Genomic DNA, 24,978 nt, shown 5'->3' with positions numbered 1-24,978 from the left:
TATATGGTCTATATATTATTATATAAAAATAATTTGATGTTTGTTAGTCTCGAGAACGGCTGGACTGATTATTTGTGAAAGTCCAGGGAAGGTTTAAAAGGTGAGAAAAAATATGTTTGAGACGGTACGAAGTTTGCCGGGTCAAATATATAAATAGGTGTAGGTATGTAAGTATAAGTACGTAAGTATATACACTTAATTATTTTAAACATAACAAAAGTCTTTAGCCTTAAAGCCTTCACAAAAGTCTTTAGTGTTAAAAAGATTAAAGATATTCACTTTAATCACTAGTATTATTTTCGTGTGCTCGTTAACAACTTTATTATAACTAAAGTTTCTTTGGTTTACACCGATGACGAAATAACTATTTTATTAAATCCAGTACTTTTTCTTCAAGTACTTATTGCTGACGTCATATTAAACTTAGTGTTTCATTTAAAAAAACTTACTTACTTTTTTAAAGTATTTTTTTTACTTCGGTTACCTCCTACTTACCTAAAGCAGATACTAGGTGTGTCTATAAGAGTTACTCCTACGGCTGGCGTATATTAAACTTAGTGATTCATATGAAAAAACTTACTTTTTTTAAGTATTTTTCTTTAGGTACTTCGATGCTTCCTAAAGCCGATACCAGGGTGTTAAATAAGACTTACTAAAAAAGAAAAAAATAAAACGACAACATTTTTATGAAAATATACATTTAATGTAGTTTTTTGCAACATATCCCATACCATTAAATAATTCTTAGAATTAAATTTATGTAACAAATAATTAAATACAATAACCAAGTACAATTTCAACCTTTAAAAACAAATAAAATTTGAGGCAAGGACTTTAAATAAAAACTGTACAATATTCACTATAATAATTAAATAATAAAATTGAATAATTTTACATAATGATAATGAGAATTCTTTCTAACTGATTTTTATAATTAAAAAAATATTGTGACGACAGCCTTTAAAACTAATTTCATAGAAGTAATATAAAGAAATTATTATTAATCCCACACCAAAACGTTGTTTTTATTTAAGTACAATACTTATTACAAGCTTTATTTTGAGCGAACAAACTACTTTTTCGAAGATTTTTGAGGTATAACTGTTGGTTAAAATATAAAAAATTGCCGTAACAAAACATAATATCTCTTATTAGCTACCGGTTAAATTAGGGTTTTTTTGACCCTACGTAATAACTTTGTCCCAAACTCTTTAACCCAGTAACTAAGCGCATATGTATTCATTTTTCATCAGTATTGCATTTGGGCCAAAGTTATATTACAGGGTTAAAATAACCCGAAATTTCAGTACCTCTCTTTAAGTCACCCCTATTTATGTCAGGTAAGAAATTGCTTTTAATTAAGATACACAAAATTAAATTACGTAATATTTATTTATTAAATACAAGCAAAAATATATACAGAACATTGTCTAGTATACCAACAATTACCCATTTTAAAAATAAATTACATTATTCGTTTTTTTTTTCATTTATTAAGAGTTCCTATTTCAAAAGTGTAAGTACATACGATGCATTAACAAATAAAATGTCTTTAAAAGACTACATACAGCATATTATATTTTATTATTTCTTTTTTCTACCACATCTTAAACAGATCAGTCCATCAAAAGTGCTAATTTAATAAATTCATAGATTCCCAACTCCTCTAAATCACAAATTAAACAGCTATTACGTTTAAACAGTGAAATATTTTTTTATAAAGTTATTTTTCCGTAAAGCAGGCTTTCGAAAATTGCCTAGGAATGTAAGGTGTCTAAAAGGTCTAGATATATATTTAGCAAAAATAGACACATGTGATGTTTTACAGAGACAAAAGTACGAGAAATAGAATCTCCATCTTGCAGAAGATATTATATAACAGACTATTTATTAGAGAATTTGTGACAATATTGAAGACAGACATAATACAGCAAGTTAATCAACAATGCATTAAAAGAACAGCATCAAAATTATAATTCCAAATCTCAGCATGAAAGAGACTTATACTTTTTTGTGCTTTGAGTGGCGCCACTGTCGATTTAAGTCCAAAAGGACCAAATTAATTTTTAAAGAATCGACGAATAAACATCAGTTTTAGCTTTAGTGACAGAAAATACTAAACATATTATTGTTTTACCACATTCCTCAATTAAAACAAATCCTTTTTTAATACAAAGTAAATGCAAAACATAAGGAAATTACACATTCTATGTTAAGTCTTCTATTTCGGAAGCAGTGACATCAACGGCTTAGTTTTATATCAACAACAACGCTAATGAAACAGTTTTTAAGTTAAATATGTATATTTATTTACACCTAGCTACTTCTACTATTTAACCGATGTATAATGTACATGGAACTATACAAAACCAGTTTACCATGGCCTCACTTTGTATGTACTTTCTATGTATTCAACGGTCACTTTACACTGGTTATGCATAGCCTGATGTGTTGCCAAGTTCTATAACGTATTAAACTAAGAAAAATCATATTCTCGTCGGTTTTATTGATTTTCTACCGTATAGTCATGAATTTAATGTTCGAAATCGAGCAAAGTGAATAGTTACGCTGTTGGAAAATAACAATTGATAGAAAACGTGTGCTTTAGTCAACGCACAATAAAATGTTTGATTTTTACGATGAATCGTTTTTTATTCTTTAACATAAGATAGACATAGCAAGTCTATAGATTTACTAGCAGCCATTCTAAATAATTTATCTATCAATGGAATAATTTACTACAGATAACTTAAAATCACATCAGTAGCAATAAAGCTTACAGAGTGTCTAATGGTAAGTCACCATAGCCTAAGTACACTTGCAACACCAGAGACAACACTAGGCCCCCAGGCCCCCATCCACAGATAAATAATCAAGAATGGCTGTAAATACACAGATAACAACACGAAGACAACAGATTATAAAACAGATCACAGCCTAATTTGTCCACTAATGATTTTGTCATATTCTTCCACGCCTAGCGGTAGATACCGGCCTTGTTTCAGATCTAAGTAGTAAAGCCTGTCTTTCTTTGCTAGTTTCGGGTCAAAACCATCCTTTTGTAGATCAGTCTTCTTCATTTTAAATGTACCTGTGGAGAGAGAATGTTTATTTAGCTTTAGAATAGACTTCATTTGTTGTTGAGACAAATGTTCCTAATTATGTATGTATCATCTTAATGTACACATGAATGCAATAAATAATTTGAGTTTGAGTTTGAGTTATTTAACATCCTTCACATTAACAGGTTGAGAACCAATGCGATAATATTGTCATATAATACATAATACTATTAATATAGACATTGTATGCACGTTGTCTAGACATTTATTGACATTTGATAATGAAGTTAATGAAACATTATTAGACTACGTAATAAACTTTAAAAATGCAAAGGTTTAAATCTAAGATAGACACAAGCAAAAGTCCAAAATAAAATATGTATAAAAAATAAAAATCTCATAAATGAATACTATATATAGGGAGACTGGTGACTGACTAGTAAAGGATGTGAACTCATGAATACAATCAACTTTCCCATTTTGTTTTTTTTTTTTTTTGTATACTTACTAGTTTAATTTTTATCGTACGTGTTTTAAATTTCTTTGACTAATTACCAGTCACCCTATAGTTGTTGCTAAGTCCCAAATCTGCGAATGGCTCCCACATTTCTTATCGTTAAATTCGAAAAAGATTTTTTCAAAAAGACACGGTGCATATTCTATTGAGTTTTAACAAATAATTTGTATCTTGCGCGAGACATACAAAATTATTTATTATGTTAACGACTCACGTAACCGTTTGACGAGGAACTCGACTAGTTTTAAGCCATGCTAGAGGCTCATACTGTAACAAAATTGTAACAAATGGGTATGTATAAATACTCACCAGTCATATCTAAGCTATCCATGACCCTGATGAACACAGGTCTGGCGTATACGGGCAGGTCTCTCGCCAGGTCTCTGCACAGCTTGTCCAGGTCCAGGGTACCGTCCACGTCCACTATCCCACACATACCCGCTCTACCTTCCGTGTTGGGCACCTGTTGGGAAAAAATAAGTGTTATTTAATATTTGTTAGATAAAATACCTTTACCAGGCATTAAGATTGGGGAAAGATTCCATGAAGATAGGTTTTTAGAGAAGGTTTTTCATGCACAGAATAAACAAAGCCGGTAATGCACTTGTATCCCCTCTGGTGTACGGCGCGTCGCGTTTCGCGTGCGCCTCGAACAGCCATCAGACCACCACAGATGGGGCCCAGTAGGGCTGATGCCTGATCCGGAGCTGCGGACTACCTTACGGGCTTACATGGGGCTCAGGCTCGAAAAGCAGGAGTAGGAACGGGGTGGTTTTTAGTCAGTAAGAGTCTGACACTCTCTCGCCTCGCCCTGGCGAGAAAGGCAATTGGATGATTTTCCACCCTTCAAAAAAACCCTCTGATGTTGCGTGTGTCCGTGGGCGGTGCCGTTTGTTTACCATGAGGTGATTTTTTTCCAAGTTACACATACTCCCTGAGTTTATGTAGACACCATATACCACCAGATCACATAATTATGGTGAAGGAAAACATCGTGAGGCAACATTTGATATCACGAATCCGCCTAGAGGAAATCTGGTGATTAATGATCATTCCATCTGTATATGAGAAGAGGCCTTAGACTAGTAGTTTCGCAGAGATACAAGCTGATGTTGCCCCGGCACCGGTGAGCCGACCACCGGAGCGTGTGTAAGGGCACTAATACTACATTGTTTACACCCATTCAGAATTGATTACTCAATGAATTTGTTATGTAACGTTCACGCGGTCACTTGGCAGACAATACCTTGTTCATTCACATAACATATATTATGTTATATTTGTTTATCTTCAAGATTACATTTAATTTAGTCTAGGTTGCGTAGTAGCTACATAATTACTACTACGTACTATACCGTGAATTAGAATACACTACTAATGAAATAACATTTATAAAAAATGTTATTTTCTGGGTTAGAAGTCTGTATTTGGTTTTTTTTAAGTCTACGTTTAGCCACCAAATCGCTTACTGCCAGGACGGCGAAGCGAAGATGTGGCCGAAGATGGAGCACACGGACTTAGAAAGTACATATTTACTCTGACCTTGAAAAGACCCGGGTTGTATTTCTCAGGAAAAATAGAAGCCGGCAGATTGTTCCATTCCCTGGCTGCACGGATTAGGAACGTGGATTTCGAACCGTTTCGTTTGTAAATGCAATGAGACAAAAAGTTATTTTATAAAGAGAAATAAAAAGAATATTTACCAATACACCATAAACGACAGCGTCTCTATGGTCAGCGACTCTAGAAATGGCGGCTTCGACTTCAGTAGTGGACACGTTTTCTCCGCGCCATCTAAACGTGTCGCCTGTACGGTCGCGGAAGAACAGGTAACCAAACTCATCTGCTACTAAGATGTCACCTGGAAAGAAATGCAATGGAGTTGATACAAGATTGTGAGAGAGATAGGATGCTGTATATGAGGTTAATCGTAGTCTTGAGTTTGGATAATGAGTCTGAGGAACACAATACAATTTTCTAGATTCCAGTTATCTCCTTCCAAGCATTTTTTTACACCGATTTTCTGTGAGTCTGATGTATAAGTCTATTATAGTCAATCCCTGGTATACATCCTGAAGCATGGCTCTCTCATCTCATTCGTCATACATCTAACCAGACCAGGGTTTTAACCAGATGAATGGTGACGATGATGAATTATCCTAATTAAAAAGAAATAGAGGGGAAACTAGAAACAACAAAAAGTCTTCTACAACAAACTTCTGACTGCACGGTTGGCGCGGTGGCTGGGCAACTTGCTGCCGTGTAGCGAGTTCGATTCCTGCACGAACTCTTTGTGTGATCCACAAATTGTTGTTTCGGGTTTAGGTGTTATGTGCATGTGAAATTGTATATTTGTAAACGCACTCACGACACAGGAGAAAATCCTAGTGTGGGGCAACGTTTATTTACAAAAAGAAAACAACATACCTGATATAAACGCGGAATCTCCGAAATGGAAGACATTTTGAACGACCTTCTTGTCTGAAGCTGCCTTGTCCACGTACCCGAGGTACTGTCGCGCCGGGTTGCTAGCTTGGATCTTGCCGATAAACACTCCCGGCTCGTTTGGTTCTGCTAGCTGTTGGATAAAGATTTTGTTTTAATATGCGATGCGCAAGTTGCGCAACGGATTTGCGCAAAAATTCCGTTATTCTTCATAAAATATGTAAAAAATATACATGGGTTTTATTTATTTTAAAATGGGCTTAGTTTTGTCACCTACACGTTTTTAGTTATAGTTTGATCTTAATATAACAGTAGTTTTAAAGATTAAGGTGAGTTTTGCGATTCATCAATAGTAGATTTGTCATTTATTGAATTACTTAAGATATAAACGCGAAAAACAAACGTGTTTGACTATTTACAATGTTATGTTAGTTACAATATTCTGTACTCTTAGTAAGAGTTTGGTTTATTTTTAAATTAATCGAACTTCGCTCTGATTGGTTGATTTATTCGAGCTGGCCAATTAGAGCGCCGAACGCGCTCTCCTTTCGATTACTTTAAAAACGTAAAGCAAACTCATTTAGTATGAGTATGGGTACTGTTTTATCGGAATATGAATGAGTATAGTATAGTATATAGTATATCAGTTTGATTACCTGACAAAGTCCTTTCGAGTTCCGGATAGGCTCTCCAGTCTCCTGGTTCACTTTGATGATGGCGATGGGGTATACTTTGGGGAATATTCTGGATACGAAGCCAATGGCGCCTGGTGTACCGTCCACGTTCGCTGTAATCATGGTAAAAGGAACTTTGTAATATATTGTGTAGTTATTCGATGTTTAAATGTGTAAAACTGCCTCGTTGGCTGAGTGGTTGCAAGTACGACTTGCCGGGCTTTTTTCGGATTTTCGAAAATATCTCAGTAGTAGCACGGAGTCTGAAAATGTGCCCGGTATAGCAATATATTCACCACCTATTACATGGGACCTACAACACAAATTGTGAAGTGTGGATGTACATTGTACAATGGCCTACCCCACTAAAAATTTGTAAAAGTGATCTACTATACTGAATGATCTTTTTTATTTGATATCTTTATATTTTTTATAATATTCTAAATTCTATAGTCTACTCCAACAAATAATTAATAGTAAATACCTATGTTGGCGTTTCCTTCAGTCGCCCCGTAGAACTCTGTCACCGACTGGATGTTGAATCTCTTGACGAAATCTTTCCAGATCTGAAATTAAAGAAACAGTAAAATATATTAGCCTTCTAAGAGCATAATAGTGTCACAAGAGTAAGTAACTAATTAAGTAAAAATAAAAGAAATGTAAAATATTTGTTGTTGTCGTAAAGGATTCTTTTGTGATTTTTGCACGTTGCAGTTTAAAAACTTCTTACGCCATTTTTGCCTTATAATTAATAAATAAATTCGGAAAATCTTTGCGAAACAAACTTTAATTAACAATAATGTAATTATGAGGTGGTAAGTAATTACGAGGGGTAAAGCCCTTAAAAATACATTAAAAATATATGTTGTACTTGTAAGTTAATCAAAAGCCTATCTGCACTTGCTCGTTATTTATTTATAAATGTGTAAAAAATACATATGTATATCCTGCAAGATCAATTAATTTCGTTCATCATAATTAAAATAAATTACAGACAGTTATTTACCAGAATGAACTAACTTTAACATTAAGTTGTAGGCTTGTATGCTTTAAGCCTGAAACTAGTCGAGTGCTCCGTCAAACAGTTACGTGAGTAAGTCGAAAAACATAATAATATATAAAATCTAATGTACTTTGGACTTAAATTGAAAATTAAATAAAACTCTTTGTGACTAAAATAAATTGCAAAGTCATTGTCCAGAAAGGGAAAACAGTTCTTTGTTTTTATTCTTATCTACATATAAATATTAAATATACAATGAAATTAATTCTTTACCTACATAATGTTTACATCGGTTAATAAACCATTAAAAACAGCTGAGTCACATGTAAGTAAGTGTATTATCATAAAAAATATTTAACGTGGGAAAATCACTCTTACTGCTCACAACATAAAGACGTTACGAAGGTCAAGCTTGACATGTGGTTGACCTGTGTTTTCATTGTATTACATTTGTCTTGGTTTCTCATAAAATGAGCATCAATGTCAAAGTTCATTGCCCTGTTATTATTTACGATATTTTTTTTTAAATCTTTGCCCCACATTAGGATTTTCTCCTGTGTCGTGGGTGCGTTTACACACATACACATGACACCCAGACCCAGAACAACAATCTGTGGGTCACACAAAGAGTTGTTCCGTGCGGGAATCGAACCCGCGACACGTTGCACGGCAGCCAGTTGCCCAGCCACCGCGCCAACAATGCAGTCATTTACTTTATTTAGGTGATTGACACATTTTTATTGGTGAACAATATACAGCGATGTTTTTTTTATTAAAATTCAAATATATGCAGTAATAATTTAAAAACGGACCACAATACATTAATTTTTTTTTTTCTGACGTTGAAAGCATGAACGAAAATAAAATTAAATGAAGAACGTATTTCATTCAATTTCAAATACGTATGATATTCGACATTTTGGCGTTGTTATGGATAGGACAACAAGCCACGGAAGGAAATGGAGTTCTTAAATAGATGTATACCAGCAAATCCAGGTACCCAAAATCAATAGATTTTCAACTTTATTACAAAACAGTAGAACTTGAAATGTATTATAAGTTTATGTTAACTCACCTGAGGTCTAAGTCCATTGCCGTAGATGACACGCACGCTATGCTGCGTGTCCGCAGGCGAGGGGGGCGTGGCCAACACGTAGCGACACATCTCGCCTATGTAGTGGGCAGCCTGGAAATTACATAAACGAATTTATTATCTTGATTGAGTAATCACAGGAGAGTTCTTAGGTAAGTAACTTTAATGCTACAGTTATTAAGTTACATCTCTGAGTTATAGGGTAGAACTGTAATAAACAAAAAGCAATAAAAGGGTAGAGCCGTAGAAGAAATTTTAATGTATAACAAGTAGATTAATTAAAGTATTGGGGTATATTGGGAATTTGCCCGATAAACCCGTTTGTCGGGCAATAATAGGACTCATAACTGGAGAGACTGCCTCGTTGATCAAGTAATTGCTAGTGCGAATATCGAGCACGGGGTCCCGGATTCGATTCCTGGGTCGGGCAAAGAAGGGCTGGGTACTTTTCGGCTTTTAAATTTGTTTTCAGTAGTAGGACAGTGTCTGGAATTGTGTCCAGTATATGACAATAGGTTCACCCCTTATCACATGGGACTTATTGCACAACTCTCCACTACTTCTCCGAGAACAATTAAATCAGCAATAACTGTCCTAACTATACCTTCTATGTATACAAAAATAAGTACATAGCTTGCAGAACAGTAATATATGCATAATAAAATGAACATAATTGCAGTTCATAAAATTATGCCGCCGATGTGTTGATAAATTCACATTGGCCTTGAATACTTAACAACTCGTTGAATAGTGAACTTTATCTCCATGCTATAATAATTATTATTATGTTAGAGCCAGTTAACTAGGCTATTCTATTTTTATATGAATCTAAAATACCTAGAGCTATTTAAGCTCTTATCATACTATTTTCACGTATAGTTCATTCTATATTCCCATTAAAAACTGAAGAACAACACTCAATATTAAAGAAAATGTATTTTAAATAGAGTTAAACTCAGTCATAGCGACGATTAACCACAGACCAGTTGTTTCCATGCTTAGCTAAGCGCAGCAAAATAATTCTAATACACAAAAACATCCAAAATCATAGTACGCACTTATTAAGCGTATGTAAAAGTAACAACTATGGATAGTTGAAAACTTCAATAAGTACAGAAAAATCTACTCTATTCAGTTGCAGTTTAAGTATCTTTTTCAATGACCACACACATTAAAGTACCAATCAAAGCAAAATGGACTTTAAACCCAAAAACCTAGAGTATAACATATGTTGTAGTATTTACATACCGTAGCCTTATACTTGACACAGTCGGGGAAGTACTGAGAAGCAGAGAATTTGGCTTTCAGTGCGACTGTGCAGCCAAATATAATGGCTTGGCCGACACTGATCACTCCTCCCGCGGTGTGGTAGAGAGGGAGAGGGCAGTAGAACACATCGTTCCCTTCCAAACCCATGTAATGGAGTCCAGTTGCCATGAAGACGAACCTAAAATTAAGAAAATTAGGGGTTTTGTAAGAAATTAGAAAAAAATATACTTATTATTAAGTAATAGCTGTTGTTCATGAGTTTGTTTGTTTGGTAATCGGGTCCTACGTACGGGTGTCATGGTGATTCCTCAAAATAAAATCTACCTCATGTGCTATGCCAGATTGTCAATCAGTGTCGTAGTGGCCCGGAGCTTTAAAATGCCCACTTCTCATACAAGAAGCCTACCAACAGCAAAGTACCAATGTGACTTTTTCCAAGTTATTTGGGCTTTCTACGATTATTTAGACACCACTAACAAACAAGGGGAAGGAAAACATCGTGAGGAAACTTTGGCTTATATATCATTTCTAATTTTAAGTTTGAAATCGCCAATCCGCGTGTAGCAACCGTGGTGATTTATGCTCAAACCTTCTCGCTGCGAGAAGAGGCCTTTGGTCAGCAGAGACCACTGGCTGTTGATGTAATGCAAGTAACATTCATAGTAGTAAATTGATTTAAAAAAAAAACAATCACATTTATATCCGAATAGCATAGACAAATATGTGTTCTTCATCTTATCACAACTCAATAATACTAAATATTTGTGTATATTGTTAACCCAAAAAAATGGTAAACACATTGATACGTCAGCAGGATTACAAATGCCATCGCAGGTACATAATAAACACTTAAACAGTCATTATTACTGACAATTTATTCATTGTCCTGAGGTTATCTGAAGACACGAGAAAGACCGATAAGAATGTCCTATAATTATATATGACTCGTAAAAACATAATAATTGCCTTTTGTTCTCCAATTACAAAGATATTATGTTTATACAGAGTCAATTTGAGATTACAGTAGAATATCGAAATGCTGCATTACTTTGTCCCATCTAAAATTTGAACTCCAAACCTCTGGCTCTGGAACAGTAGTCACATCACTACGTGAAAGTCTTAAGTCTAATTGGTTGTTCAATAACTATGAGATGTAGAAAATTAATTAAAATATTATGATAGACGTCGATCATCGTCTCATGATTATGAGTCCCAGTGTGGCTCGAAACTAGTCGAGCTTCTTTTGTAAAACTTTTTTCGAACAGTTTATATGAGTTTGACGGTATATTTCGATCAATTTCGTATATAATGTAACTTTAGGTGACCATACCATAGGATTTTAAAGACATCTCACCTAGCATTAGAAATAACAGCAGCTTTAGGCAATCCAGTAGTTCCAGACGTGTAGATATACAACAGCTTTCCTTGGAAACCATCAGCATCAGCCAAGGTCCAGGGCGCTGGTGATGTGGTCTCCACCAAGTTGGTGAAATCGGCGATACCATCTCCACTGCCTTCAGACTTGGAATTGGAAGTCTTCAAAGGTCGTTGGGAGAACTTGAATAGCTTCAAAGAGGGACTTAAGTCTTTAGCTACATCTTGAATGGCTGTAAAGAAATTTATTATAGTTTATTAAGTGTGGGAGAGCCATGCTTCGGCACGAATGGGCCGGCTTGACTGAAGTGATACCACGGCCTCACAGAAAACCGACGTGAAACAACGCTTGCGTTGTGTGAGTGAGGTTACCGGAGGCCCAATTCCCCCCTTTCCAATCTTCCCAATCCCCGATTCCCGAACAACAACCCTTAAATTCCTAACCCCAAAAAGCCGGCAACGCACTTGTAACGCCTCTGGTGTTTCAAGTGTCCATGGGCGGCGGCGATTGCTTACCATCAGGTGATACGTAGGCTCGTTTACATAAAAAAATGTGTTTCATAAAAAAAATGTGTCTACAAAAAATACTTCATATGTGTCATTAAATACGTATTAAGCGTAAACATTAGAGTAAAATCTTCGTGAAGCGAGCATACATCAATGTCACTGTGTCACCGGGTCGCACAGTTTGTAAATTCGGAAACTAACAATACAAAATTGTATTTGCTAGAAATATCGCGTGGTTATACATTTAAACTTATGTATAAACTTAGTTTTATAGAAACTAAATTGTACTACAGATGAGATAAGTGCTATATATTTTTTTTCTAATTAGACAGACTTGTATGTAGACACATTCATACACCCATCACACTCAGACCCGGAACAACAATTTATGGATCAAAGTTATTCCATGCGGAAATCGAATCTTTATGCAGTAGCCGATTAACTATTTCCCCAATCAGGTATCTAATAATTATTATATTATTATAAACGGTTTTATGTCAGTGCCAATGAAATGACGCTATTTACACATAGTCCAAACGAGTAATTGTCGTACGAGTACCTATTACATAATTACCTATTTAAAAATTTAAGCCAACGTATTCATAATAAGTATTAATGAGGTAAGAACTTATGTATCTACGGTAAACCATTAGCGTCGTAACGTTTATGAATTTACTTTTATAGTATATTGTCTATTTAATTATTGTCTTGTTAAACAAAAGAATACCGCTTTTCAATGACTTGTTTAAGTGTCAAAACATTTTTTTAACTAAATATAATTATGATTTAGGTAAAACTATTTATAAACAATAGGTAGTAATGATTTCGTTTGACCCGGTCATAGAAGCCTTTTTTACGGCAAACTACTGTGGATTTGTAGATAAACAAATTAAATAAAGATTGCCTCGTCGGTCATTTGTGTTTTTCAATAACAAAATACTTATTCAATTTTGCGCAAATAGTTTCCTACTAGTCAAATTCAATTTGTTTTTTGAAACGATAATAAAGATATTCTTATGATTTTGTATGAAATAGTGCGTTATGACGTCATCAGATTTTTACGTTAAATAGCAGACTAATTGCTAGAAAAAAAATTATTTATGAATTTGATTATTTTATTGCATTTAAAAGTCGAAATTATTCATTTTTGACTGATATAACTATCCAATTGTCCTTTCATTTCATTAGTTTAATAAATAAATACATCTGTCTATCCTTTCAGAAACCTACAAGCACGCAGTTATACACTTAATATTCTAATAACTAACTAAAATAATAATATAGTAATCAGGTTAGATGTCACGGACAGTTAATTTCGACGCTGTTCTAATTCATATCTTACTCGTTAGATAAAATGGTTCAGTATGCTTAAATAATTAATTAAAGGTATAATATTGTAGTCATATATTGTTTGTTTGAGATAAAAGAGTTTTATTATGATAGAATAATCTAATTGCTGATGAATAACAGTTCAAAGTCCAGTTAAACTATATTTTATAGCTGAAGAGTTTATTGGTTTGTTTGAACGTGTTGATCTTCGGAACTACTGGTTCGAATTGTTTTTTTTGTGTTAGCTATGTATCTAGGAACGTGAAAATGGGTTATGGTATACTATAAATCATGCTTCGACTAATATGGGACATATTCCAAATTCAAATACATAGGTAATCACATCAATTCTCGATTTAGTAAAATTAAGAAAAAACAATCACTTTATACAAACAAAGCAGGTGAACTTCAAAGAATACTTATTCATTTTTTTAGTTTGTATTTCATCAAAGTCATAATGTTAAAGTTTTTTCCGCTTCAAGTAACTTAAACAAACTCTTTATTCTGAGATCTTTGTACAGAACTTCTTCAGATGTTATTTGAACAAGAGTTTATTAGTTTTTACCTACTTCAAAAAAGGAGGAGGTTCTACGTTCCGTACGTACGGATGATTGTTTGGACCGACCGGTGCTTACCGAAAGTTCCTAAGTTTATTTCCTTGTTTTTTTCATACGTAAAGAGCTGCGCCATTTTTAATAATTTGAACTGGGTTCAAATATTTCTATTTTTTCATAGAATGACTTAATTTGTCTAAGTAGTAAACGTAATTTATATGTTGTTACAATCAATACAAAGTTGGGTGATAATGTGTCTTAAAATGATTAACAAAAATACTAAGTACACACTTTCGCTTAACATTATGTCACCATCAACAATTAAATGCCGCCAAAGATCATTCCGGAAAACTCGTGCCGCAAAGTGCCAAGTTTTGCGCCTTTATCATAAAGTTCAATGTTCAAAAAACCTGTTTTATACATAAGTCAAGTGTCTTACCAGATTGGTATTCGTCAGAGAATATGAGTGCGTCACATTTAGCGACGTTAACTGAATGGATCAATGCATTCCCTCTTTGGTTCGTGTTAATCAGTGGCGTGATGGCTCCTAGCCGAGCTATCCCCATCCATAGAGCCGGCTGTTGTGGGCAGTTGTTCACCAATAGTCCTACAATGCTTCCTTTCTTTATGCCTTGAGCTTTTAGCACGGCTGTGACACGCAAACTGTAGTCTTCTACCTGAAATTAAAATATTGTTAGGGAAAATTCTTAGTCATGTATGTAATGTAGTTAATAATAATAAGAACAGAGATATCTGTCTGTGTGTTTTTTTCTAAAGCAAAGTTGTCTATCTCTCTGTATATTTTAGTAATATAATGTAAAACACAAATAGACTACTAACTAGTACTGTCACTACCCAACCGGTTTAAATAAATCTTTTATGTATAAAAGTTCCTTTAAACAATTTTTTATACAGAAATAAACCAGAATAAAATTCCATATTAGCTTCATTTTTTGTAAACTTATGTCTATATGCAGAAAACTGGTTTTCAATGTGAAGAACAATATTTATTTTAAATGTTTTGCAAGACAAAGTTACATAATGTGCTACATAACTTTACATAATATATAGGTGTACACTTTGAGAACCTATAAAGTATTTTCTTTTGAAAAGTATTTTCTTAATTTTAATTCAAATCACAATTTCCACAAAAATTATCACATTCAAAATTATAATTAATCAATTAATTTATTACTTTTATAAAAATGCTTAAAATTCTTGTATACAAATATTATAATGCCACTCTTAAATAGTTACCTTCAATATAAATCTAACTTAAAAGAAATTAGATTAATGACATTTTGTAACATTTTAAAATAAGTCATGAAAGTAGGTTGCCGTTGACCAAATTGTCATTTTAACGTCTTTGCTAAACTTATTTACATAAATTAAAACAATACTTCATTATCGAATTCACTAAATTCAGTCGAATATATTAAATACATTCGTGTGAACATAACTTAAATGGTTATAACATTAATTACTCTATTCTTTGTTTGAATGCATTCATGTAAGAGCAAGTTCGAATTAAATAATTATTTCACATCAAATCTAATCTAATATTTTTCTTCTTGAGGCAGGTTATTATAGTTAATACTGTCAGGTTATATTGTATAACCAATAGGTTATTATGTCTATTATATAGAGCACATTATATTTATTTGAGTTAAAGATGAAAAATAAATAAAGGATTGTAAGCTACTTGAGAGAAAACTTTTAATAAATTTTATGCAGTTGAAGCTGCGGGTAAAGCTATTTTAATATAGGAAGAAAATATTGTTTTACTAGCCATATTGTTTATTATTTACATTACTTGATTGTTGCATTTTGTAGTACTCAAGTAAAATTACTTATTAAGTTTATGTTGCCTGGTAAATTTCGCCTTTAGCAATAAGGCTGATTTTGTACCCAATTTATTTTTCGATTGATTAATATTATTAAAGTTATTATGATCTTAACATATTGCCTTAATGTTTCTGTGATTCAATTGATATTCAAGACATTAACTTATATGTAGGTATATAAGATATAAAGTAAACACAATATAATTATGTTGCTTTGAAATTGCAAGAGTTTGAAAACAAAAAAATAGAAACTATTGAATATGATTAACTATAATAGAAAAACCAGACTGGCTATTTAAGTAGTTGATAATCCTGAATATTAAACAGATGATACCAAACAGATAATACATGATAACATGTGTGTGCCTACTGTGTATGATACTCTTACAATAAGTAAAAACATAAAACTTTCTCTTTTACAATAGCTAAGTAATCAACTTCAATTTGCTTTCTACTACTTTCTTCTTAATTTTTATAATATTTTCTATGTTTAATAAGTTTAATGCATGCATAGACAATACCCCTGATAGACCACAAAGGTTTCTACTGTGATGTAATATGTCCTGTGGGCGAACAACAGCTGAATTTGTAATGATGATTTATTTAAATATTTTTACAAAGTTGTTTATATGAAAGTACTAACTTTTTAATGTTTTTAAAGGGTCTTAAATGCATAATTTCTTGTTAAATGGTCACATACCTCTTTGAAAGTCCAGACTTCATCTTGGAACAAGAAACATGGTTTGTCCGGATGTCTACTGACCACATCGTGGAATATATCCGGCAGAGTCAAGTCTTTGCTACTAAACTTCCTTGTTAGCCATAAGATCTTTATGTATGACAATAGAGCCCTAAAATAATAAACAAGTTGATGTTACAACACCCACTGACACCATTCTGTTGACATAAAAACTCCATACTTAGTTTAATTTTTTAATTCACTGTTACTAAAGATTTTTGAATGAAAACTAGACTTTAATGAAAGATTTAACACACTAAAGGTAATAATTAACGTTTTTAATAAATGCGTAGCGATGACGTGCCAGTTTAGAACCCTTACCTGAGATCTCTTGGAGTAGTTTTGATGGCGACGTATAACCAGCGTTGGTGGAATGCAAGGAGGTAAACAATACCAAGTATTATAATAGACACCAACATACAGAGGAATCCTTGGGTGAACAAAACGGCGGCACAGGCGGCCCCGAGCGCGGCGAGTACGAGCACCATCGCGACCACCTTTCGCAACGAAACGCGACTTACTGCTGATCGGCGACCCACCGTGACTGACTGTCTGTTGCGCGCTGTGCGAACGATGACTATGTTTAATTCATTCGCTCGCAGTACTACTACCGAGACTCGAAAATACTTATTGATAACAAACAATAACACTTTATTGTTAAATCAACTTTGTACGCTTTCGGTGACAACAAAAAAAAATATAGGGACCTCGTAAACAAGTTCCAATCCAGTTAAACAATCCCTAAATGTATTCAGTCAAAATTAACAAATAAAAAATACTGAATTTTAATATCGTTGGTCATGCAAGCCAATGATCCACCGACATTCAGTGACTGTATTAAATTTAAATGATAATGAGGGCACACTATTGTAATCCGAATAACGTTAATTAGGACAATACGCAATGTATAACAAACTATGGCATTAGGTCGTAATTTGACGTTAGCTGTTTTATTGCGTCAGTGTCACTGTCATTTTAGAAATGATCAATAAAATATTGACATCAACGTTTAGTTTTTTCTAGAGCAAATGTATAGGGCAAACTATTGTTTATCAATAAAACCAAATATTACAATTTGAATGTTTTTATTGCTTAATTAAAGAAACCATTTGTCCGTCTAAAAATAAACATAAAAATATAGTCACTTAAATTACATTCCACAATTGTGTATTTAACAAAAACATAATTATTTATCATGATTCATTTACAAAATTAGATAATAGGTACACCACCTTAATAAATTAATTGTTGTATTAAATAATTAACTAATTTAAAACAGTTTACTGTCATTTGAGCTGATTTTCATATGTGATTTTCTCCTGCCTATTGCGCATTAGGTACCGACTAGCGGTAGCATAACTCCCAAAGGGGCAACATCAATAATACCTGCTTATTGTGTCACAATAAAATTATCAGTTTACTTTACTAATTATAATAATTACATAATATAATAGGTCCTTATAAAATAGTTAGAATTACAAGGCAGGTAGGACATACTTATCTACACGAAATCAACCTTTTAACTTCACATTCATGCTTCTCAATTTAATCATTTATATGATTTTGATAGTTCCTACAAAAATTACGTAAAAAAATAAACACAAATGTCACGTTCTTCAACATAAAATGTTGAAGAAATCAATTTAAAAAAAGTCTAAGTTTTTTTCCTAAAAATTATATCTAGCTAGAACTTGCACTTCACAGTATCACATCCTTATTGTATAAGTAAATTTCTTTAAATAAAGGCACAATAATATCTTCATAATGAGTTTGTAAATGTTTATAAAATTAAAATCACAGTCTAATTTGTCCAGACATAATTTTTTCATACTCTTCGTTTCCTAGGGGCAGATATTTGCCCGTCTTGGGGTCTGCGTAATATAGTTTATCTTTCACTAATGAAGGGTTGTAGCCCTCTTTCTGCAAGTCAACTTTCCTCATCTTGAAAGTTCCTGTGAACAAAATAACAACTAATATTAGTACCTAATATAAAACTCACCCCATTCATCATTCAATCAAAAAGTTGCCCTAAAGAAATAGGTGATCTAAAACTCCATTATGGAAATTAGGATTATATTATCTGTTTCGTTATCGGATTCCTTATTAATTAAACGCGTAAAGACTAGTAAAACATATTATGGCAATGAAAGGTTAGCAAAACGTATCATGCAATAAAAGAATTTGTCGCGTCTAATTATGAGATGTAGAAAAAAAACCAAAGAAACAACACTTACCCGTCATATCAACGCTAGCCATAATCCTAATGAATACAGGTCTCGCGTATTTCGGTAAGTCTTTAGCGATGTCTTTCGCCAGTTTGTCCAGGTCCAGTGTCTCCTGGGGGTCCACTATGCCGCACATACCAGCACGACCGTCCGTATTAGGTATCTGCAGAAAAAACGAAGAATTTTAGCGAAGAAAATCTACGAAAGCTAAAGTTCTATATTATTTTTAGAACTGGAACTTCAGTAATGTTCTCCGTATTTTCGTATGTGGGAGGATCTTCTAAACAGGCCTGGCGGGCTCTTGATCAACAGTTTAATGTGGTGTTGGAGCTTAAAATCAAACCCAAGAGTCTTTTTACCTACAGATTTTGTTGCTTTGATTTTTTGGGGATTTAGGTCTATAACATAGCACTCACCTCAACACCATAAACAACAGCATCTCTCTGGTCTGCCACCCTCGAGATGGCAGATTCCACCTCAGTCGTGGAGACGTTCTCTCCTCGCCACCGGAAAGTGTCTCCAGTGCGGTCCATGAAGTATAGGTAGCCAAGCTCGTCAGCCGTTAAGATGTCACCTGGAAAGAGTTGGATGCCATTGATTTAAACTCTTTAAGAGAAGAATAAATTCTTTTTAATCCCCCAGTCCCGATCAGAAGAAGAAAGAAAAGGAGGTGTTCCTGGTTTTCACTAAGTGGTCCAGGCGGTTTGTAGGTAGGTAGGTACTGGTACCCATTAAATAATGTAATTTTGAACTTAGGTCATAATTATTATCGATGCAGAAGAAAATGAACATTCTAGGTACACACCTGAAATGAACGCGGAGTCTCCATAATTAAAAACGTCTCTAACAATCTTCTTATCTGAAGCAGCCTTGTCGACATAACCGAGGAACGCTCTTGAAGGATTGTTTGGATTAATTTTTCCTATGAAGACACCAGGCTCATTCGGTTTCGCCAACTGCAAACACGAAAAGATATTTGAAGGAACTATATCTTATATTGTGGATATCATGATATCAGGCGAGATAGCGGCCAAACGTCAACCCATAAAATGCAAAAAAATTAATGCATCAATATCAACAGTCCAATGCCGGCCTCCACCATATAATAGAGTTTATCATTATTCCCACTTTTAGCATTGGCGGTCCTTAATCGACTCTTATAACAATCGCAGGAATGTTCCAGTTGGTGACAAATTAATTGTACTCAGCCACCATTGAGACCAGCCATCATCAAGACCAGGTAGACTTCCAATGTTTTAAAATGACTCACCTGACACAATCCTCTGTCGTCTCTAATAGGCTCTCCACTATCAGGGTCCACTTTGAGAATAGCAATTGGATATACTGCTGGGATTATTCTAGACACGAAGCCGATAGCTCCTGTTTTGTTGTTAATGTTCACTGAAATGAAGAAAATAAACTTTATTAGACTCAGAGTTTTTATTTAACAAGGCTACTTCGTGACGTTAAGTTTAAAAAATATTACTTACCGATATTCGCGTTTCCTTCGGTAGCTCCATAGAATTCAACCACTTTCTTGATGTTAAAACGTTTGACGAAGTCTGTCCATATCTGAAAGCAATTGATCAATACACTGTAGAAACCTTCATACTTAAATCTAAAATAAACTACTCGCCTTTACTAGGGTTAGTATTTTTGGTCCGCAAAGAGTGAATGACATTGGCCTTTGTAACTCCATGCTTGCTTTTCCAGTGTCCGATAAAGCACAACACTTGTACAAATTAGTGATAAGTAGATCGTAAGCTAGTAATAAGTAACCAAACTTTGTTTTTCCTGCACTGGGCGATATGGTCGCCAAGCGACAAAGCTCTTTAAATAAATAAAAAAAAAAAAAAAAAAAAAACTACTCGCCTTAAAATTAGTTACCTATTGGGCTACCCCAAGGCACTACTTTGGTATGTATTTGACATTTTATGGTAACTATTTGGCATAAGAAAATAGCATTTATCAAGACCAAATTAAAGGATGTTTTCGAATCCACAAGCAACAGAGCCCTGTGGCAATTGTGACACCTAGTTTCTAAGTTCATTGACTTTTTTGCAAGAAAACCACAAACTTACCGCTGGCCTCATTCCGTTGCCGTAAACTGTTCTGACTTTGTGTTGCGTGTCCGTAGGGGAAGGCGGTGTCGTCAGCACGTAGCGACACATCTCACCGATGTAGTGGGCAGCCTGGTGATTAAAAATCCATTAGAAAAACGACACTATAAAACTATGTCAGAATCGGGCACCAGGTCACTGGAGAAACTGGCTAACAATACAGAAAGTACAAATGCAGCTAGTAAAAAAACGTAAGCCTATTTGTACATATAATGCAGCAATCATTGCAAATAGTTTCAATAAAGTGAAAATCGTAGCAGGCCTTCAAATCAGTTGATCTAAAAGTTTAATAGCGTTTAATCGATTGCCATCATTTTTACTCTCAGATTTGAGATGTCAAGCCTAAAAAAGAACTCATGTATTATGTTTACAAATCGGCGGCAAGGCTTGCGTAAAACAGCGATGCCAAAGCTCAAATCAAACGTCACGACACACACTTTCACTTCAACTACAGAGCAATTCGTTTTTAACGATCAGACACCATCCGCACATATAGTTTTGATTTCTCTGCATCACATCTCTCACAAAGTGCATCGTGAACTTTCTCTAAGCTTTCACTCACCGTCGCATTGTATTTGATGCAGTCTGGGAAGTATCTGGATGCTGAGAACTTGGTTCTTAGCGCGATCGTACAGCCGAATATAAAGGCTTGGCCCATTGTGATGCAACCACCGGCGGAGTGGTACAGAGGCATGGGGCAGTAGATGACGTCACTCGGTCGCAAACTTCCCAGATAGTGGACTCCTGATGCCATGAACACCATACTGGAAAAAGACATAAGTATTTTGTTATTTTTTAAACCGTACTTGCATTGAGCAATGTATAAGTACCGAAGTTTGGCCATAATCACGATCTTATAATTACTTAATATGACATGATGCAAACTAAAGACCTCGCATGTTTGTTTCAACGTATAGTAATGTACCAATTTAGCATGATTTGCACAAGCAATTATCGCCTTTCAAGGAATCTTACCGTGAAGATGAGATAACGGCTGCTTTTGGAAGTCCAGTGGTTCCTGAAGTGTAGATGTAGAGGAGTTTTCCATTGAATCCGTCACTGTCGGATGGAGTCCAGGTAAATGGAGCAGTATTCTCTAACATTGCAGTGAAGTCATCGTCAGATTCCACGACTTTCACAGCATCAGGTGAAGTGTTGAGTGGCCGACGGACGAACTTGAACAATTTGAGGGATGGGCTCAGCTCCTTTGATATGTCCTGGAATGCTGTAATAGAAAAAAAGTAATTTAGAGAAACTTTTTTTGTAGAGAAGAGAGAAATAGGACAAGTGAATAGAGACTAGAGATAAAAGATAAATTGTAGAGTAAATCTAGAATATCGCCCCATTTCTATGCTACACTTGACACTATTATACTACAAACAGTTTAGCTGATACCCTATTCCGCAAAAGTGATCTCTCACAAACATTTTTTTCAATTCTTAACACAATAAACATAATATGAATAGCTACCAGATATCTACCCAAAACGAGTTATTTAGTGACACATATTAATATTAAGTTAAACGAACCAGTTTGGAACTCGTCGCTATAGATGACGACGTCACACTTGGCGATGTTGATGGAATGCAGAAGAGTGTTGCCTGTCTGGTTGGTGTTGATGAGCGGGCATACTGCACCCAGCCTCGTGGCTCCTAACCAGATGGAGGGCATTTCGGGGCAGTTCCCGATCATGACCGCGACCGTGTCTCCGCGCTTGACTCCTTTGCCTTTTAACACTGCTGAGACTCTTAAACTGTATTCTTCTACCTGGAATATGGGTGAAATAGACATCAGAATTTTATACAAGTGTTGTATAATTAGGCTGCTATTGCTGTTATAATTTGACTTGATCCTGAAGGAGTGTGTGTGTGTGCAGTGAAAAACTGTTGATTGTAGTAAGTACCATGACGTGAGCTATCGTTGCTATCAATAAATTTATAATATTTTCTCTACATCACCATAATTAAAAAAAGAGATATGAATAACTAGATATACGTTTAAAAAGTTATTTTAAGTCTGCTTTGTGTTAGTTCAATGGTGTTAGTCAATAACCTGTTGTTCCCATTCGGATTGAGGTCAAAACGAAAGTGACAAGCTGCATTATTTTAAAAGCTTTTGCCGTACATATTGCTTCCGAAGGAAATGATTAATGTCAAGGAGACGGAAATTGCTTGAAATTAGTTTTATTAATGTAATCTACATCTACACTAATAGATGTATAGGGTGTAAATGGAACACTCCCAAAGAATCTAATTATCTAAATTAAAGCAAAGGTGTGCTTTCCCAATGACTTAAGTAGATATGTATTATTTTAACTTTCGTGAGACTATGTTAATTATTATGTTATCAGCTTACTCACGTAACTGTTTGACGGCGAAATCGACTAATTTCAAGCCATGCTAGAGACTCATGTTAGTAGCTCAGTAAGTAGCAGACAGTCGCCGCATCATGTGTTGCGAAATACTGCTCATGAATATGAGCCTCTAGCATGGTTTGAAACTAGTCGAGTTTGTCGTCAAACAGTTAGGTGAGTAAGCCGATAACATAATAATTGACTTAAGTATGTTTTTACCACATTATGCAATTCTATAAAAAGAATAAATAGAATATTTGAAAATGCTGTCGATTAACAAATTATAGTAAAATATTGGTTTAGGTATTACACAATGAACTAACACCTAAGTCACGTCTGCACTTAATAAAATATAATAAAATTTAGTTGTAATAATAAAGGGATTATTAGTTAAATATTTAATATTTAATTTTCTTATTTAATTAATGTCAGTACCTATGTATATGAGAATGATTGCCTCATTGGTAATTGGTTCAATTTCCGGGTTGGTTAATAATAATATTTGGATTTAAAGTGTGCATAGTGTAGTTAGGTTTACCCCTATTAATGGCTCGTCTACTTCTATGCCAGTCATAACATAGGTACACGTACATACAATACCAAAAGAACCCAATAGAATAAAAGATTAAATGACTGCACGGTTCCATTTCCACTGACTGTAAAGGGTAGCGGGTTCCATTTCCGGGTGTTAAAAAAAGTGTTAAAAATGCTTTATAAATGTTATTGCATGTCACTAATATTATAAATGCGAAAGTGTCTAGGTAAGTGAATTTGTGTACATGTGAGTAACTCAATCACGTCAATACGGCTGAAGGGATCGGGCGGGAATCGTGACGAAATTTGCAGCTGGCAGAAGTTATAATACATATAGGTATTAGAAGCGTAACTGTCACAGTAAATAACAAACAGATAGAATAGACATTACTTAACTGTTACAACATGAATGTTAACTTCCTGTGGACGGTTATGTCAGTCTGTAACTATTACATAGGTAGGTACATATGTTGACACATCGTTACGGTTTCTTCTTTTCAATGAGTGAATGGACAAGTACATGGTACAACGATAGTACTTTTGCTTGGTACAGTTGTTGAATGTATCGGACCCTTTGTGAGTATCTTATTTTGAAGTTAGAAAGTGGTTTTTTTGTGCCATACTTATTTTTAATTAGTGTGATTTTCAACTCGACAAAACGTCCTAACACGTAGTAGTAGCCGGAACGCAGATCTACCTACGTGAAACAAAATGTGTTTTTTATTGTGTCTCATATAGGTACCGACAGACAAAACGTTAAAAGTAGGATTGTAGTTCCTCTGATTACGATCTGAATAACCTTATATCGGTAGATTTGGTTACCATAATTAACTAATTAAGACAAACACAAAATGTATCAAAATTTATCTGGACAAATCGATCAGACTCCGGAGCGGCGGACAACGTAATAGGTTACCGGGGCTCCGGTTGAAAGCAGGAGAAGGAACGGTTGGTTTTTAGTCAGTAAGTCTGACACACTCACTTAAGGCGGCAGAAGACATTGAATAATTTTCCCCCTCAATAAAGGCAATTCTTCATAGCTTTATTGAGAGTGGTAATACTCGTACTATCGTTTCTCAAATACTGTTGCCAAAAAGATCTGCTAACTATGACCGTAGGTACTTTTAGAGGACTTTGGAATCATGATCATCAATTGTTTTTGTGAGAAACACCATTGTCCTTGGGGTACTACGTCCGATACTATGAGTGGGTCATTCGGACGTAGCTGATTTTTGTTTACGTCCGAACGACCCATGGGCCATTGGATTTGAGCCGTTCGGACGTAGTACCCTGTCCTTGTCCATCACAACACAGAAAATTATAAATTCGGTAGTAA

At 34.5% G+C, this 24,978-nt stretch overlaps 2 protein-coding genes across 4 annotated transcripts in view; both read right to left on the bottom strand.

The window, feature by feature from the left end:
- Positions 1 to 1,065: 1,065 nt before the first annotated feature.
- Positions 1,066 to 17,398, bottom strand: LOC118273025 (long-chain fatty acid transport protein 4). The gene is made up of 12 exons (XM_035589774.2): positions 16,732 to 17,398; positions 16,372 to 16,522; positions 14,267 to 14,504; positions 11,418 to 11,670; positions 10,043 to 10,241; positions 8,777 to 8,887; positions 7,183 to 7,264; positions 6,681 to 6,811; positions 6,007 to 6,157; positions 5,283 to 5,440; positions 3,889 to 4,042; positions 1,066 to 3,091 (listed from the first exon to the last, which is right to left on the bottom strand). Exons 1-12 carry the CDS (start codon positions 16,896 to 16,898, stop codon positions 2,931 to 2,933), a joined length of 1,956 nt encoding a protein of 651 aa, XP_035445667.1. The 5' UTR covers positions 16,899 to 17,398; the 3' UTR covers positions 1,066 to 2,930.
- Positions 17,399 to 17,478: 80 nt separating this feature from the next.
- Positions 17,479 to 24,978, bottom strand: part of LOC118273519 (long-chain fatty acid transport protein 4) — a 47,181-nt gene continuing 39,681 nt past the window's right edge. For all 3 annotated transcript variants that reach the window (XM_035590527.2, XM_035590529.2, XM_035590528.2), the window contains 10 exons: positions 22,285 to 22,522; positions 21,731 to 21,980; positions 21,318 to 21,519; positions 20,717 to 20,827; positions 20,126 to 20,207; positions 19,906 to 20,036; positions 19,441 to 19,591; positions 19,052 to 19,209; positions 18,645 to 18,798; positions 17,479 to 18,362 (listed from right to left, as the gene is read on the bottom strand). In XM_035590527.2, coding sequence (XP_035446420.2) covers positions 18,205 to 18,362; positions 18,645 to 18,798; positions 19,052 to 19,209; positions 19,441 to 19,591; positions 19,906 to 20,036; positions 20,126 to 20,207; positions 20,717 to 20,827; positions 21,318 to 21,519; positions 21,731 to 21,980; positions 22,285 to 22,522 — 1,635 coding nt within the window. In that variant the 3' untranslated portion in view covers positions 17,479 to 18,204. The remainder of the gene's footprint in view (positions 18,363 to 18,644; positions 18,799 to 19,051; positions 19,210 to 19,440; positions 19,592 to 19,905; positions 20,037 to 20,125; positions 20,208 to 20,716; positions 20,828 to 21,317; positions 21,520 to 21,730; positions 21,981 to 22,284; positions 22,523 to 24,978) is intronic.

Source organism: Spodoptera frugiperda, chromosome 1 (genome assembly GCF_023101765.2).
Source record: "Spodoptera frugiperda isolate SF20-4 chromosome 1, AGI-APGP_CSIRO_Sfru_2.0, whole genome shotgun sequence".
NCBI lineage: Eukaryota > Metazoa > Arthropoda > Insecta > Lepidoptera > Noctuidae > Spodoptera > Spodoptera frugiperda.
The sequence above is the reverse complement of the archived record's forward strand: the minus strand, read 5'-3'. Positions and strand labels throughout refer to the sequence as shown.

Excerpts from the sequence above, each read along its gene's own strand:
- LOC118273025 (XM_035589774.2), bottom strand. The coding sequence starts at position 16,898 with ATGGTGCTCGTACTCGCCGCGCTCGGGGCCGCCTGTGCCGCCGTTTTG. Across the intron at positions 11,671-14,266 it reads CTCTGACGAATACCAATCTG|CCATTCAAGATGTAGCTAAA; the intron begins GTAAGACACTTG and ends ATTTCTTTACAG. Across the intron at positions 8,888-10,042 it reads GTGTCAAGTATAAGGCTACG|GCTGCCCACTACATAGGCGA; the intron begins GTATGTAAATAC and ends TGTAATTTCCAG.